The sequence below is a fragment of the Lepidochelys kempii genome, chromosome 3, assembly GCF_965140265.1.
Source record: "Lepidochelys kempii isolate rLepKem1 chromosome 3, rLepKem1.hap2, whole genome shotgun sequence".
NCBI lineage: Eukaryota > Metazoa > Chordata > Testudines > Cheloniidae > Lepidochelys > Lepidochelys kempii.
Genome location: NC_133258.1, coordinates 40,208,500 through 40,225,691, shown reverse-complemented (window position 1 = coordinate 40,225,691; position 17,192 = coordinate 40,208,500). Strand labels below are relative to the sequence as shown.

At 39.1% G+C, this 17,192-nt stretch overlaps 1 protein-coding gene across 1 annotated transcript in view; it reads right to left on the bottom strand.

Annotated features, from left to right (window-relative positions):
* Nucleotides 1–1,051: 1,051 nt before the first annotated feature.
* The window catches only part of DLGAP2 (DLG associated protein 2), a 690,779-nt gene continuing 674,638 nt past the window's right edge, over nucleotides 1,052–17,192 (bottom strand). The window contains exons 13-15 of the mRNA XM_073336187.1: nucleotides 7,376–7,467; nucleotides 3,649–3,801; nucleotides 1,052–1,395 (exon numbers count right to left, since the gene is read on the bottom strand). Of these exons, the coding sequence (XP_073192288.1) occupies nucleotides 1,177–1,395; nucleotides 3,649–3,801; nucleotides 7,376–7,467 (464 nt within the window). The 3' untranslated portion in view covers nucleotides 1,052–1,176. The remainder of the gene's footprint in view (nucleotides 1,396–3,648; nucleotides 3,802–7,375; nucleotides 7,468–17,192) is intronic.

Below are 17,192 nucleotides of genomic sequence, written 5' to 3'. Positions count from 1 at the left end.
ATCATTCCTTTAAGTCTGACACAAGCAAGAGAATCATCTTGCCTTAACTGATACTGCATAGGAAAAAGATTTCTGGAAAAAAAATGTAAACCACAGTTCACCTTTACCTTAAGATAACCATTTAAACTTAGATATACTTACCACTCACATTCATATTTCTTAAATTGGTTACAACATCACAACTGGCATTTTAAACAAGCAAATATTTTTTTCAAGGATACCCTGGAAACTCAATTGATATAGCATTTTGAGAGTTTAAAATATCACATGTAGCATAGCTTTTGAAATTAAAGAGAGAAGATTGTTGTAAAATAAAAAGTTAACACATAAAAGAACTGTTAAAATGCAATGAGTGTTCCAAAGGAGTAAGTATAACTGTTCTCTTTACACATCTTGCTACAGAAGATCTAACTTTTTAAGGCTTCCACTTTCCTTTCCCCATCACTCAAGTTTTCTTGCATTATAATTTTGCTTTGATTTCTGAATGTCGTTATACTGCTATCACAAACATTTCTCAGTGGGCATTCCCAATAGGACCTTGGTTCCTGATGAACTTCGGAGTTTTAGTGGCTGGATATTCCTGTTCATCTCCAGAAACTTGACTTGACATGAGAGGCCTAATGTTATTCTGCAGTAACAAAGATGGGTAGAATGGCAGAGCACATGGGCAAATATTTTAGCTGGGTTCAAGGAAAAGAAACTGGAGGTCAGAGAGATAAATGGGTTCTTTCTTTCCTGCACTTCACATTTGTAGCACCTTCTACTTGTATTAGCTAATGCCTCTAGTGAATGGTGAGATGCACCCATTTATAGTTTGTTATTCTTATCCTTAATTATCACACAATTTATAAAAATATAAATAACAAAAAAGTAAGCTGGGTTCCATCTCAAGAGGTGTTTCTTGTTGTCCTCTGAGAACATATTGGATAAGTCAGGTCTCAACAAGCCCTATCCATTGTAGCTGATTGTAAGTCAGACAATAAATACAAAAAGAAGTAGTTCTTGCAAGGAGCTCAGCAAACTCTGAGGAAATCAAAAGCATTCCACTGTGCTTATGGCACAAAGAACACAACAGCAAGGGCATATTCAGTGGAGAGAATGAGAAAAAATTACCAGGTAAGTGACAAACTGTACAAGCATTTGTTTTAAAAAAGGACACTCTGCAGCGCTCTGTCTTTAAAGCCGGGTTTGGGCTTCTGGGATATAGATCTCAATGCTGTCTGCCCGCTCTGTGGCTGAATTCTGCCGAAAGGAGGCTGCTCTCTTAGCAGCCATTAGTCGTCTTCTGGCTTCTTGACGTTGTCTGTCAGGTAGGTCAAGAGACTTTTCTCTCGTTATAGGGAATTTTCCTTTTGGGGGCTTCTTTGGTACTGGAGGAGGAACCTTCCTTTCTTCCTACAATGGTTATTGAAAATTGAAAAGTGAGTTAAATGTGAAAGGCACCATATCAATAAAACATGCACATTAGAGAAATGTCAATTGAAAAAATACTTGTCACACAACTAATAAACATGCTCAATTTATACTCTGAGATGAGCTAATTAATGTAAAACATTAATCACCATCAGTTCTGGGGACTCCGGGGGGGGAGGGGGCAGGAGGGACCAGCTATTGCAGAATCCAGTGCAAATTCCAATGCATTGCATTGCAGTACAATAGCACAGTATAAAGAGTGAATCTCCATTTACTCTCATTGCAGGTACTGTACACATGCATGCTGCAAACCTCACTTTCATGTTTGTGATAATTTTATTTTACCTGGCACATCATTATATCCATTATGTTCAGAAGCACAGGCTGATAAGAACTCAGTGTATCTGGATGTTCTGGTCCAATGAAAAGCCTGTCTAAGATTAGCAGGACAGGATTTTAATTAAATTAATCATACTGAGTTTAGCCTCAGCTGGGTATGAGATAGCAGCTGTGTATATATCTCTATTAGTTTAGTCTCCTCTCTGAATTGCAAAAAGGTAACGTACAAAAACAAACTAGACAGATTGAAATGTAGGGCTAATTGTTCCATACATCAGCCCAGAATACCTTAAAAAATCATATTGAGAAATTATTAGAATATAAAGTGATTCTTAATACATGTTTGTATAATGCTTGTGGTAGCTCAATTCTGCAGCTATTAAGCCTGATATTGTTTTGAAAAATGAAATGCAGATTTTATTTCAAAATTTGGATCTCCTATTTTGACTCATTTGCTGAGTGGGGCTGTGAACTGAAAGCTTTGGATGATATGTATCCTCCTGCATCAGTGGCATTGTTATCATGATGCAGCTTTCCGCCATTAGTACATGTTAATGCTGCAATAATTATCGATACAGTGGGTCACTATTTACATAGGACACACTGGTAAATTGTTAATTTAATCCACTGCAAGACCTATGTCATAAAGATCTTTTGAGGGGCATGAATTGTGTAGGTTTTCTTATTGCAACTGGTGAACCTAATAGTCAAATGCACTTATCACTGGTTAGATTTTACAGTATTTGGCAGTCTTGTTCCAACTTTCCAAATTAAAGGACTTATTGCAGAGTCCTGAGAGGGGACACAGGCACCGTTCTTCCTGAAAGCACGTTCTGCCAGAGTGCTTTGTTTTTATTTGCTATTTTCAGCCAGGAGCACTACATCCCAGTGCCCTTCCTCCCATCTTCTCTCTCTTTACTAGGATTTAGTTTCCTCCTTAGACAATCACCAATGCTGCCACTATAATCATCTTTTACTTTCACCCCCACCATCAGCAAAAGCGAAACTCCCTACCCACCAGCTACCTGGCCAAGCAACTCAAGATGAGGAGCAGGCAGTTATACTAAATGCCTGAAGAAGTGAAAGAGCACATCAACTTCTGACAAGATGCCTCCAGTCGCATTCCAAAACCAAATAAGTATTCAGTTGGGGCCAGCTTCACTGACTCTAAGCTAAAGACACCCTCCCTGTTTGTACAATATTGTAATCAGCAGAGATGCAGCCAGGAGCGTAAAGAAGAAAGCAGATACACAGCAATATTGCCACTGTGGCTCATTTGCAATCTGTGCTGCTACTGGTGTGAACAAGGGGGGCCGCAGGGATGTGGAGCCTGAGAGCCCAAGTGCAGACAGCATGAAATTCACAAGGATGCAACCTCTATCCACACAAGGTTCACAGGCTGATCTGCAGTCCTCGAGATTCTCAGAGGGGATGGTGCACAGCCCCAGAGAGCCAGAGATCTTGGGGAGTCAGATCTCCCCATTAGGAAGGAAGTAGAGGATGCAGTCCCCAGATATTAACTGCTCACAGTGTGACAGCATGAGGGACTTTATTTCAGTTGCATTTTCAATCTGAATGAATCAGAGCATCTTTCAATTCCAATAATTTGTTATCAGAATTCAAGGGGCCAAATGACAGTGACTAGGCACAGGGCTGGTAGGGATATTTATACCTTTATTATTTATATCTTACAATTTAAACCAAAAATGGGAGAAGAAAGTAAAAATAAACCTCAAGGCCCTGATTCTGGACAGTGTTGTCTGTTAATGAGGCAATGGAAAATAGTCACTTTCTATTTTCAGGTTTGAAACCAATCACTTTCTGGACTGACTGTAACACCAGGAGGCCTTATCACTATAATCTGAAGGGAAATTTTATTGTATCTGGCCTGCTTACCTTCCTTTCAGGTGATTCTGTTAGTTTCCATTCATTGAGTTTCAGCTGGTGCAGTTCATCAAACTTCATGCTGACGTCTTCAATTGAAAGCTGCAATAAGTCCCAGAATCCTGCTAGGTCCTGGGAAGTTGGCCTTGGCATGGCACTGGGGTCCTGACATATGCACAATAGAGAAAATATAAATAGACCGGAAGCCACTGAACAACGTTCTTTAAAGCACCTTTGTATACAGTTGAAAATGCCTGGTGACCGTTTCTATTGTTACAGTGATACACAGTGCTAAGGCAATGTAAATTATGAGGCTGGGAACTGTGACTGAAAATATGTGCCTCGCATACAACCCCAAAATCTATGAGTTATACATTATACACTGATTCTTGTAGCTTGTGCAGATTCTTGTGCAAAGCTGACCTGCACTTTTAAAATGTAGTAAGCTGTCATACAGACTATGTTTGCGGATCATTACAGAGGAAGGAGAACATGAGAAACCAATTTTTTTTATCCCACTAGTGATATCTGAGTAGAAGACAAAAATAATCATGTTATGAATTAATTTCGAGCTTATGCTTACTGTTGCTATTACATTTTCTCAGGTCTTAGGGTTTATGTACAGCACAAATATCTTATCTAAGACATTTTAAAAGTTCTATTGGTTGGTCCCAAAAGGGCTGGGCAAGCTCTTCCCTCAAGATATTTTGATTAGGTAGTTTCTGTGCCAAGGGCAGGCAGTATGACTTAATGGACAGCCAATAATAGTGGTAATGAATTGGCCTGAAGACCTTCATCTCATTATGAATCCATTTGGGTACTAAAGGGAAATTATATAAGAAAAGCTATTATGGGGACATAATCCTTTGCTGTGTAGGCATTTTCTTGAGAGTGCTATTCCAGGTAGGGACCAGCTGGACAACTTTAGAGAGAGATGGCCTGAGTGGTAAGGATCTCTGTGAAGACAGCAGTAAGGAATCTTTCCCTCTAGGCCTCAGAGCAGCCGTGGAGACAATCTACAACCACCACATTAGACCTTTGCCTGCAGCAGCCTCCACACACACTGTAGCCCAGTCTGTGGGGAGTCAATGGCTTGTGAATCTGATAAGAAGGGGGAAGGACATCCCCCTTCATGAGTAGGTTTCTAATTAGTTCACTTGAAACCCCGCCTTTCGCTGCTAAAGGAAGTATCTTTTTTTATGGGAGCTCAGTGGATTCAGTGGAAACTTCCTGTGGGGAAAGATGACGTTTAGAGGGACTTAAAACATTTAATTTAAAAATTGTGTCTATTCCAACATAATTTGTAGCCTGTGTCCAAGTAAGTCACAGGAGCCAGATCCTGAACTGGTGTGTAAACTGGTGTGACTCCACTCATTTTAAGATATTGGTCCCCTATATGCAGTCCACGTCAGGTGAGTCTTGTGGCAATGTACAACATTTAATATAGCTTTTATTTCAACCTGTTCTTCCTCCACTACAACACAGCCTTCTCAATCCTTCTTGTCATTTTCCCAATTTACATTACAGACCCATAAGAAGATGCCTGCTGGAGGCTACTTATTGTGCGTTGTCATCCCCTTCTGAATTGAAGGCAATGGCTCTTCTGTACACCCAGCTCTGCTCATACCTATTTCAGTACAGTATATTTTCCAACATAGCTGCTGTTGAGTGGAGCTTGTTTTGTATTCTCTGGACCACAAGGGGGCTGCCTCCTGCTGCTAATATGTATAAATCAATAATGTACATTATTTTCGAAGGGTAACCCCAGCCAAAAGGACTAATATTAGAAACATCTAAGCTTGGAAAAGCCTTGTTCAAGTTTGAATTTATTCAGCAACTTTTCATTTGTTTGTATCTAATTTTGAATTCAGGCTTTGCTTCTAAAACTAGATTATTTATGACTGCAGCCTTTATCCTGCAGGGAGCAAAGAACTAACAAAAAGGGCCTTGACAATGCTTATGTGTTTGTCTGCTGCAACCATGACACCCTTGAGTGTGATCTCATTAGATCTCACAAGCTGAGCAGGATCAGTGCTGAATAGAACATTGGTGAGGAATCATCAAAGAAAACTCAGCAGTTACAAACACTGGTGCAGGTGGGTTGTGTAGGGAGCAGTAATGAACCAACAATGCTCTTTCTAGTTGTTAGTATGGGCCAGATTCTCAGCTGATGTAAGTTGGCATATCTCCTTTAAAGTTGAAAGAGCAATGTGATTTACACCAGTTGAGAGTCTTTTCTAAGAGACTTTTAACCAAGAGCTTGACCAATTGTGATACTCAAAGATCTCAGAGCACTTCTCGCAAGTCTAGGGATGAGGGTTCATTGTCTTAGATAAATTCTTTTTTGGGTAATTACATTCTGTCTTCCTAAATCCTCACTGTAGTTTCAACTGGTATAAGGTGGAATTTTCCCACTTCTTGTCTTAAATATTTATTTAGTCTTATTGTGTGCTGTTGGAAAGCTGCTGTGTTCTACCCCAAAGAGAGGCGATTGCATTTAAGTGGTGGATTTAATGCTAAATGATCTGTATCTGGCTAAGTTCCCCACTGATGTCAGTGGGGTGGGATCAGGACCATACACAATATTCAAAGTAAGACATTTTTTAAATGACTTTCTCAGTAAGATTTTGGATACAATTTTCAAACCCTGGATGTTTAACTTTGTAGGTGACAAGCAACAAAATGTGCATCTGCAGTGTGAATATACTGTCATGCCTTTAAAAGGTTATTCAGTAAATATTAATGAATGATCAATTTTGTATAGCTAGTCACCTAGGTCATGTCTTCTGTGACACAAGTTACAGAATTTAGCACTTTTTAAATAGAAGCAGAGAGGGAAACAAAAGGTAAAGATTGTATTCAATGTTGAAAATGAACCTGAGGAAGTAGGAATGGGTTTATCACAAAATGTACTTCACTAGAAGAATGATGTTCTTGTACAGATAAATATCTTGTACCAACAGTTTCCATATCCCTGATAGCAGTTGTCATATTATATTAATGAAAATAACATTTAGAACTGAATTAGACTCTTGGGGACTTCCAAAACAATCATTTTACCAGATAATGCACTGGAGCTCCTCTAGCTCTAGGACTTTTTATATATCATTGGCTAGGCAAAATATGGGGCCCAATGCTGTAAGCACTCCATGCGTTCATTTCCCATTGACTTGACAGGATCAGACCTGTATATATGTAATTATATAACCGAAACACATGCCAATTCTGTTCTCTTTGTACTGCAACTTTAAATCAAGGGAAGTCTTCTCTTCCCTACTACTAAGGTGGCTGCCATTCTCAGTTTAGATACAGAATATTACAAAATGAAGTCACTGTGTTTTCTGTCTCACAGAGAGTTTATATTTGTTTATTTTCTTTAATCTGAAATAAAAGTTGCCTAGCCTGAAATTACGTTTACTCTGTGGGAAAAATAAGAAGCTCCATTCTATATTTTTATGGCCAGACTCAGCTTAAGAAGAAAAAAAGAGAGTTCTAGGACAAATAAGGGCCCTGGGAACCCTCCAAAGTGAAACGGCAGGACTTGTACAACTTTATGCAGGTGCAGTAACTAGATGGTTAAATTTGGCTCTGAACTGGAATGTTAAAACCAATTTTTTGTGGATCAATGTAGGTATCAACTTGCTTAAACTATCCAGTAATATGTATGCCATGCAGTTGTAGCTGCCAGTCCCAGGATATTGGAGGGATTAGAGAGAGGTGGGTAGGGATATTGACTTACCAGATTCTGTTGACAAAGCCAATAAAACTGCTGGAATTTCTGAGACATAAGGAGCTGAGCACTTCCAACAGCACTTCGGATCTTACCTAGAACTGAACAAGCAGACAGGTTTTTGCCAACCGGTGTCTTTGAAGCAATGTTAATGCAAAACTGTGATGAGATACAAGTACTGAGTTGAACTCCTATTATTTCAGAATATTAGTAACTATTTTGTTATGTTTTAGAGACTATGTAGACAAACTACTTCTGAGGAAGATGCAGTTATCAGAAGACTCTGAGGCTGTGTATAGCATTATACCCAACCTCCCTGCTCCCCTGGCAATAATAAACAATACATTACTAATTGGAAAGAATGCAGGGACGGTTAACGTAGGAAAAGAGGGCAAGCCTAACACTGTCTCCACTTCCTAGGAAATCAAAGATTTGAGAAAATATTAAATAACTTGCTGAGGCAGGCACTCAGATTTTAGTTTTAAGGCAAACCTTGATTTATACAGTAAATGACAAAACCAAAGCTCAGTCCCAAGGGTCATCATCCTGAAGTTATTTTAGCAAATGCTTTAGTCCCTATCCAGCAAAGCACTTAAGTATGCACTTAACTTTAAATACTTCAGCAGCCCATGAAAGTCAATAAGACCAGTGGATTGTCACAAGCACTGTTCTAAATTGTTATTCAACTCCACAGTCCATCAGTTTTTCTAACCTTATCTCACAAGCATCATCAGGCACAACTAACAATCTGGAGCTCAACCCAATAATATCTTTACTCCACAGTGGAATATGATTTATTGATGATGCTAACAGGCTTGGGATCAGGGCCTAAGAGCACATCGTAGGCAGCAGGGCTCTGTTAACTAGCCAGGGCTTATTCCATGCATTAACATTCTAGTAACTAATTAAAGTACTACATCTTTCTAAAGCACAGTCTCTATAAAATATTAAGTGCTAGCTCATGTGTTAATATCTTAATATAAAATAATTATGAATCAAGAACAATATTGTATTAGTTTTCCTTAAAACATTGTTTTATACTGAAAAGAGACTTTGTAAAATGGCATTCACAAAAGCAACAAGGAGTCCGGTGGCATCTTAAAGACTAACAGATTTATTTGAGCATAAGCTTTCGTGGGTAAAAACCCCACTTCTTCAGATGCCTGGAAATGCATTCTGGACTTCTTTGTTAATTGTCTTTGAATGATGTTAATACTAAATTTGCCCAGTTTATGGGTAAAAAGATGATGCCTGCCTTGTAAACCCAGTCTGGGAATCTCACAATCAAAATGTTCTCTCTCCTGGTGAAATCCAACCCCCACTGGAGTTTTGCCATTGATTTCAATGAAGCCAGGATTTCACCCTCTACCTCTGAAAGCTCAAATGATAAAGATCCTTCACTTGGAACTACACTAACAATTCTGTGGATGCTGCCCCGACCCTGATCAGAACCCAGTACCCTACTACAAGAACCTCAGAGGAACCTGAGCCTGAATGCCTCCCAGAGATCTTCCTGGAATGGTGCAGGTACATGTTGACCCATACTTAGGACTATCCATAAAGGCCCAAATTAAACAGAGCACCTAAGCATATGAGCTTACCTTAGAGACTAACAAAGCATATGAGCTTACCTTAGAGACTAGCAAATTTATGTGTAGCTCACGAAAGCTTATGATCAAATAAATTTGTTAGTTTCTAAGGAGCCACAAGTACTCCTTTTCTTTCTACCAAATTCAGTAAACCCTACTATACTGATTTGTGCCAGTCTTGTAGAGGTCTAGAATGATATTTCAGCAGTGCTAGAAACAAAGGACTGAAGCAGATACTATATCAGAAGTACACTGCAACACATCACCTTTCAAAAGTTAGCTCTTAGCAGGGGGTAACATGTTATAGCACTGGGATTGGTGAACCAATATGTATTATTAAGAGCCTACCTTTTGCTACAGTCTTTCTTAACTTTATTTACATTTAAATAAGTAAATCATACTTAGAAAGTTATAACAAGTGAGAATCTCTCTTATTCATGTTTCTCAGCTTTACTGTAATTAAATTAAGTATTGAAATACTTCAGTTCATAATCTTTAGCACAGAATTAATACACAGCCAAAACCTTGTTATTAATTTCATGCATTGGGGAGTTATTCTGATGAGTGCAGATTGATTATCTCCATGAAGGGATGATGAATGTTAGAGACTGTAGAGGTTGAGATGTTTGTAATCCTTAGAAAGAATTTTGCTAATCAATGAACGATGATGAAATTAACCAACATATCTATCAATTCCATATAAGAAAAACCTACTAAGAGAAAATCAAGGTTGTACAGTTAACCACTCAAAAGTCAGGAAATGGTCATGCAACTTTAGCTCTGTTCCCTCATGAGTGTGAATTACAATACACTCTTTAATTAATTAACTAATCTTCTCCCATTGAGTACCACTATTTAGGACCCTGCTCGTGCTCCATCTGAAGAGAATGGGAATTGTATCACTGACTTCAACAGGAATAGGTTCAGGTCTTATAGAGAGATTGTGAAAGTTATTTGTATACAAGATGCACAAATAATGCCACAGAAACTTTTCCACATGGACCAAGCATGTTATAATACTGCAGAAAAAAATCCTGTGTGATGCTAGATCATATTATTTGGGATATATGATGTAATCATACAATCGAATACAGTTCTATATCACATGTGCACAAAGGGGTAGATAAAGGTTATACAGATTTACACAAAAGTAACCATGATTCTGCTTAAGCGCTACTCCCCGTAGGTTAAAATAGTTCTGCTCAGTTGCAGTCGATATGATAATAATGAGGAAACTACACATAATAAATGTGTTACTGAACCTCTTAAAACACTATCGTTTTTTAATTCTCAGGCATTAACATCTAAGTTATATATAATACATATATATGAAATCATAATTCTATATGAAAGTTGTCATTTTGATTGTAATCTACTTCTAATTTTTTGTGCTTGTGAGTAAATTATATTTAGTACTTACTATATAAATTTTTTTTAAACTTAAATCTTCTTACTGAACTGCAAACCTCGTTCACAACACACATGTTTTTTAGCACTATGTATAGGTTTGTTAGTCTGGGATGGCATTTTATTGCAGCACAAGTTGTGTCAGTTAAAAATGTCAAATAGTGTAACTGTCAAATATGTCTATTTTAGTTCAATAAGTTGTATAACCATGAGAATGGAAGATTAAAAATATATGACATATGTCAGTGGGGTGGTTTGGAAATCAGAACTAAACCTTCCTCTACTGAGTCAGTGGGAGTTTTGCCATTGACTTTAACAAGCACAGAATCAGGCCTATGCCATGAATCTTACATAATTGATAAAGTACACTACAGAGTCTTGACTACACACCAAACCATTGACATTCTAGCTGCTTTTTAAAAATGAAAGTGGGGAGCCGCTGTCTCAAATCTGCAGTGAAATCTTACAGGGCACGCTCAAAAGCACGACACACTTAATTTTAGCGTGAGTAATCCCACAGCTTTTCATGCTATTGAGATGTTACCTAACTGACAAATTTCCATGGAATTAATCTTACATTATGTCTACTGTCACAAAAGTTGCACAATGGAATCCTTGTGAACAGAATGAGAATATATGTAGATCCACTTTCCAGCTAACTGAAGGAGGATTCAAAGAGGGGCAGAACACTTAATGTGCTAAGAGAGATTCTTAGATTCCTTACACAGTGTTTTATTGGCTTTAAAATACTGTTTTGGGGAAACAAAGATATTCTTTAGCCATTTAATTTTTTATTTAAATTCCAACAGATGCTGATGGACTGGATACCTGAACAGGAAAGGGAAAATATGTAAGTAAGCTTTTTAGTTAAAATAAAAGTATAACTTTTACTTAGAATAAGACACCTGGAAAGCTTTCTTATTAATTGGTGGACATAACAAAATATACTAATTGAGATTTTCAGAGCAGTATAGGGGATTTAGCCACACCTCTTTAATTAATTTTAATATATATTGCTAAATTTCCTGCACTGCTTGGGAAATGTGAACCATTTCATTTAGGAAATGTGTCTCCAAAGCATGGATTCAAGATGAACAAGAGCCCAGTTGCAGACTGAGCTTGCTCCCCTCCTGTCCAGGCATCAAATATTATGCTAATCCCTTCATTGGGAAAGCAATTTTCCCCTCCACTGGGCAGTGTTAGCTTTTAAAAGCTCTAGAGGGCTGCATCCAATTTTCATCATTGTGGGGAAGGGTCACTTCACTGTGGCCCAAGACTGCTGTGGTGAGAAGGGAAGGCAAAGTAAACTTGTTCATTTCTAATGAGAATCTTGCTTTGCTACTGTTAGTATTTGTAACATGCTGCTGGGGATACCCAGAATTGTGAGACACTGTGTTACCTCTCTTCCTCAGCAAGAGTGAGCTTTGCTGGCAGTTAGACTGTGTGTCAGCTCCCGGTCACCCTAATCTGTCTCCTTCACCAGCAAACTGCTCCAGGCTTGCCTGGCCCAGATCTTGCCTAGCAGGTAACGATCAATAAACTTCAGCCCGAGTGCCTCAGAGATGTTTCTCTGCAATGCACAGCCCCTACCACTGTGCATCCACAGACAATATTAAGATTGCTGCTCTGTTAATTAGTCAGTACATCACATCTTATTAATTTAACTGGGGTAGATACACCCTTCCCTTCAAACACAGCACAGAACTGGCTTATAATAAATGTAAAACAAGTTTACTAACAAAAGAGCATGGATTAAGTGATACCAACTAAAAGAGATAAAAAGTAGAGATAGTTACAAGCAAATAAAAGTGAAAACATGCATCTGAAAGTCTAAACTTTAATGTAGCAAGTTACAGTCTTTGTTCAAAAAGGTTTATTTTACCCCCAGTCTCTTACCCAACTTTTTACTGGCCAGGACACATCACAGATATCAAATCACTTGGTTTCTTTGTCTCCTAAGGTGAAGGATCAAGATGGAGTATCTCTGTGTTCCTTATATCCCAAAGGGATGTCTCTGTCTTACAAGTCAGGACGGCCTCCTGGGGGCTCAGTCTGCTCTCTCGAGTTCAGGACCAGGATAACCCCTGCTAGTTTAGCAATGGCTTTGTTTACTGCTAATATGTAAATTGAGGTCAATCCACATTCCTTTGTCTAGCATAGACCTGTTTATCGCCTTTACCTAGATTAGGCTGTCTTGTCTTAAACATGCTCTAGTAACATCATACAGAGGGAATTTCTAACTTCACATATAAGGTTAACACATGCATTTTATAATAGTATTAATAATCAGCAGGTTCCTAGCTTTCACATGATACCTTACAAGGCATACTTTGTACAAATATCATTGCAGTTGTATGTAGGGTGTGACTACAGGTGTGCCTAGGGTCACAGTATTTTGCTGCAGATAACCATCTCGTCCCTGAAAATCCAGAGTGGTGCAAATCTATGGGTGCTGCAAGGTAGGTGGAGCGTCTGGTATATAGGTCTTTGTGTGGATTCTGGAGAAACTTGGAAGGAACAGCAGCATGGGAAGGGAGAAAGAGTAACAGGTAACCACAGAAAAGGGGCTCCACCAAGACCTGGAAAGTAGAAGGAATAGTAGCAGAAACAGGTGAGGGAAGGCAAGAGGGAAAGCTGGAGAATCGGAACAGAGGCATGCAAGCAGGATGGGAAAAAAGTAGTGAGGAAAAGGTAGGCATGAGGTGGAATAAGGGTCATGGGAGCAAAACAGGTGGTCATGGGTGAAGCGAATGTGTCGAGATGATGAGTCAGGAACATATCAAGAAGGTGGGGGAACTGATCAGAGAAGCTAGGAGGAGACGCAACACTGTAAAAGAGGGATAGTCTGCAAGAGAGGAGGAGATGCTGCTTTCTGGCTGTGTAAGAATCAGGATTGCAGTGCAATAGGACCTACCACGAGAAATCCAAATATATACCTTCCACCTGGAGGAATCTACTGTCTTATGGACTGAAGTGGTTACAAAATGAATCAAGGTAGTTTGAACAGTAAATTTCATTCCAAATCTTTCCAAGTCTTGTTTTTTTTTCATACAGAATTCCACAAATAGTAGACTATTTTTTAAAAGTTTGCATTTTAGGCCTACACACACAAGTTGCCCTGATATATGTAAAGGTGTGATTTTAAATCAGTTTAGTTAATTCAGTAAAACTTTGTGTGTGGACACTTAAATTAATTTAAAGTTGGTTTATATCCATTTAGCTGGCCCTGCAAATTTACAGGGCCAAGCTAAGCTGATATAAGTCTGTCCACTCAGGAGTTTTCACTAGTTTAATTAACCAATTTAACTAACTTGGTGCAAACTGATATACAGACAAGCCTTTAGTGGGTCTTGAAAGCTGCCAGATTCACAACACTAGAATTTAACTCCTGCCAGTATATTTAGCAATTCAATAGATCCAGCTCAGGTAGTAGCAATGTAGATCTTCTCCACAGTGCTCTGCTAATATGCCTCTCCCATCTAACCTAGAGACACTGCCTCAGGGGCCAAAGGGTATCATAGTTGCCATACCCATTCAGTGGCCTCTCACATCAGCAACAAGCGAGCCAATGGTTGAGGTACTTTGTGATATGGAGAATTTTGCCCAAGAAACGCATTGCCACTGACAAGTAATTTTCACCCAAAGCCCTGAACATCTGGAATCAGAGTGCAGTGACATTTGGGCTGTCTTAGGCATTCACTGCGTGTAATTCACCATAGTACTTGGGAATTGGGTACAGTATCTAGACTAGGTTGGGTGACTACACTGAGGCAGAATGAAAATGCTTTTGGACTAGGCATACTTATTTAGGGTACTGTATGAACTGTAAATGTATCTGAGTGTTTATCTACTTTCCCTCATCTCTTAATTTCCATATATTTGAATGTTTGGGTGCTTTGGCTGTTGGTTTGGCTTTCCACTGTAACATTCCTTGTTGTGCTACTCCTGGAGGTATTCTGTGCCTCTGTGTGTGTGTAGAATTCATGTCCCCCCACAGATTTTTTTTTTCTCCACAGAAAATACATTCTGACAAAGAGTCACTGCAGTTATGCCTTTTGCCCATCAGGGGCCTCTGTAGCACCAGAACAGAGGGCAACCGGCTCACTGGCCGTAGCAGTGAGCTATGGAGGAAGGAAGGAAGAGGAGGCTGTGTTCTTCACAGCGCCCTGCTCCTGGGGCCAGGTCAGGAGGCACATATGGGTGGGGGGATAGACAGAGCAGGGTACGTGGGGTTGTTGGGGGGGTCACATAGACTGGGGTTCAGAAGGGCTAGTGGAGTGTCATAACCTGGGGTGGGGGCTGAATGGGAGTGGGGAGAGGGATGCAGGGACACATGAGGACACAGGCAGATGTGCCTGACTGATTGGGAGAGGCTAGGGGTCAGCCAGGCTCTGCATGGGGGAGGCTCCCCAACTCCCTAACAATCCCTTCCCTCCAAAAAAACCCAAAAAATCTGTTCCATACTTCTCTCACACCGAACAACCCTCCTGGTTCACTCCCAGGCTCCTTTCCAGAAATTATTTCCCCCTCCGTCAGCTCCTCTGTTACCCCTGACTCCCCCAAGCCTTTGCACTGCTTCTTAGGGGTGCAGGAAACTCTTTTCTGTATTGTAGTTTAAATGAAGTATTATTCAAAGTTCTGTATTAATATGCCTAGTAAGGAATCTATTTGTAAAAAAAAAAATCCCGAATCTTTTTTATCATCTGTATTGTTACAGACATACTTGTTGACAAGTATTTTGAAATAAATTACCAAAATAACTGAAACTGGCATGATCATATTGTGTTATTTTGACACATAACATATGCAGAATTTTGCAGAACTTTAAAATATTGTGCACATCATTTTAAATTTTTTACTGCAGAATTCCCTCAGGCATAACAATGCACATAGGTAGTGTCTGCTCGTTAATTTCCAGGTTCTGAAGAAACAGGACAAATGTGGAACTTAAGAGTACCACAGTATTCCTGGCTCCCATGCCTCTCCCTATGTTGTGGTGTGGTGTCTTTAGCTCCCACAACTCTCAGTGCCCTGCATAGCTTACTTACTCACTGCCTTATTTTGCAAGTCTCCCAGCTGCCATTAGAAATCACTCCCCTGCTGCACTCTGAGGACCACATGGCTCCTCACTCTCCTTGTGCTGTGGAGCTCTGGAACATGGATAGCGATCTTCTCATTACCACCCCTCCAACAGTAGTAAGCCTAACGTAGTTTCCTGAATGCAAAACTGAGACTCTAATTGCTGTTGTTTAGAAACACATATCTTTGCAAAATAGCGTGGGCCACTTTTCCAGTGAACATGGTCAAATGACTTACCCTGGAAACAGCCAGAATTTCCTAACTATAAAAACACCAATATCTACCCACATAAATAATAAATGACATTTACAGAAATAAATGCACTAGTATAATTTACTGTTAACTGAGCAAATAAATAAGTAAATAGATAAATAAAGAGAGGGACTTTGAGACATGAAAGGTTATTTTTGGTGCAGTGATTATTCTTTCCTTCTCAATGAGTGAAGATCTTAAAACAACATTATGGGAGAAAGGCTACAGTAAAAGAAAAAAATCAATAGGGCAATCAAACAGTTTTCTAAGATCTCAAGGCTATTGTCCTAACACACAAAGTGAAATTGCTTTTTAAAACATAACTCTATTTTAAGCCCTCTTTTTCAAGATTATCTGTGAAATATAAATGGTTGTGTAAAGTACGAGGTTCGCCTATGGGATATACATCTATATCTGCACTTGTGGTACAATTAATAGATCTGACACTCAAATAAGGGATTCAGCATTAACAGTGACATTTTGAATGGGCAAACTCTGCTGTGAAGTTTCTTGGGTATAGTATGTTCCAGTGGAAGATGAAAAAATACACTTGGCTGCCTCTGGCCCAGGCACTTCTGATTATTTTCTTCATGGATCTGCCAAATGTTTAAATACATCAAGATAAATTTCATGCTGGGTTATCACTAAACCTGGGGTATGGTAGATAGAATAGCACTCAGTCTGCCAAGGCCTAAATGTGGGATGCAGTGTGTGAAAAAGACCCCAAAATGAATAAAATTATTCATGCAGAAGACTCAAAATGCTGTGGAATTCATTCCTTTAATATAAGTAACTCTGTTGATAACTTCATGATTCTTTTTTTTCCTGAAGCAAATCATATCAATGCAAATTTGTTTGTAGTTAATGCATGTAAATTTGGGAGTAAAAGGAGGGATGTCCATTGAAATGAGGGACCTTTGAGACATATAGCTATATAAAGCAGCAGTATGAATGCCACATGTTACAATTAGTTGGAGCCAAAATCTGCTCTCAATTACACCACGTAAACCTGTAATAACTCAATTGACTTCAGTGTCAGCAACAGCAGAATCTCCGCCAAAGTGCAGCTCTCTGAAACATAATCCTGTAAAAACAACATCACAGGGAGTCCATGTTTATTTTATCTCAGTGACTCCATCTCAGCAACAAGAGGCTGGCTTTTCTCCTTCTCTTGCACCACCACCAGTAATAGAGTTGTTCAGCAAATGGGAGAAAAATAAAGTCATGACATTTCAATTCTCATTTCTTCCACATTTATTTTTTGTTGAAATTGTCTCACCAGATCTAAACAGCAATAAAAATGCAGCAAGCCAAATGATGTCCTCATGGACATCTGTCCCACACAACTATCTGAAAAGTATGGTTACACTGGTGCAGCACTGTACTTTATGGTAATCTAAACTGCAGGATGCTATAAGCACAGGGGATGTTAAGGATCCAGATATCAATATTAATACAACATGACATAATCAAAGCTTCCTAAGGTATTTAGAAGACTG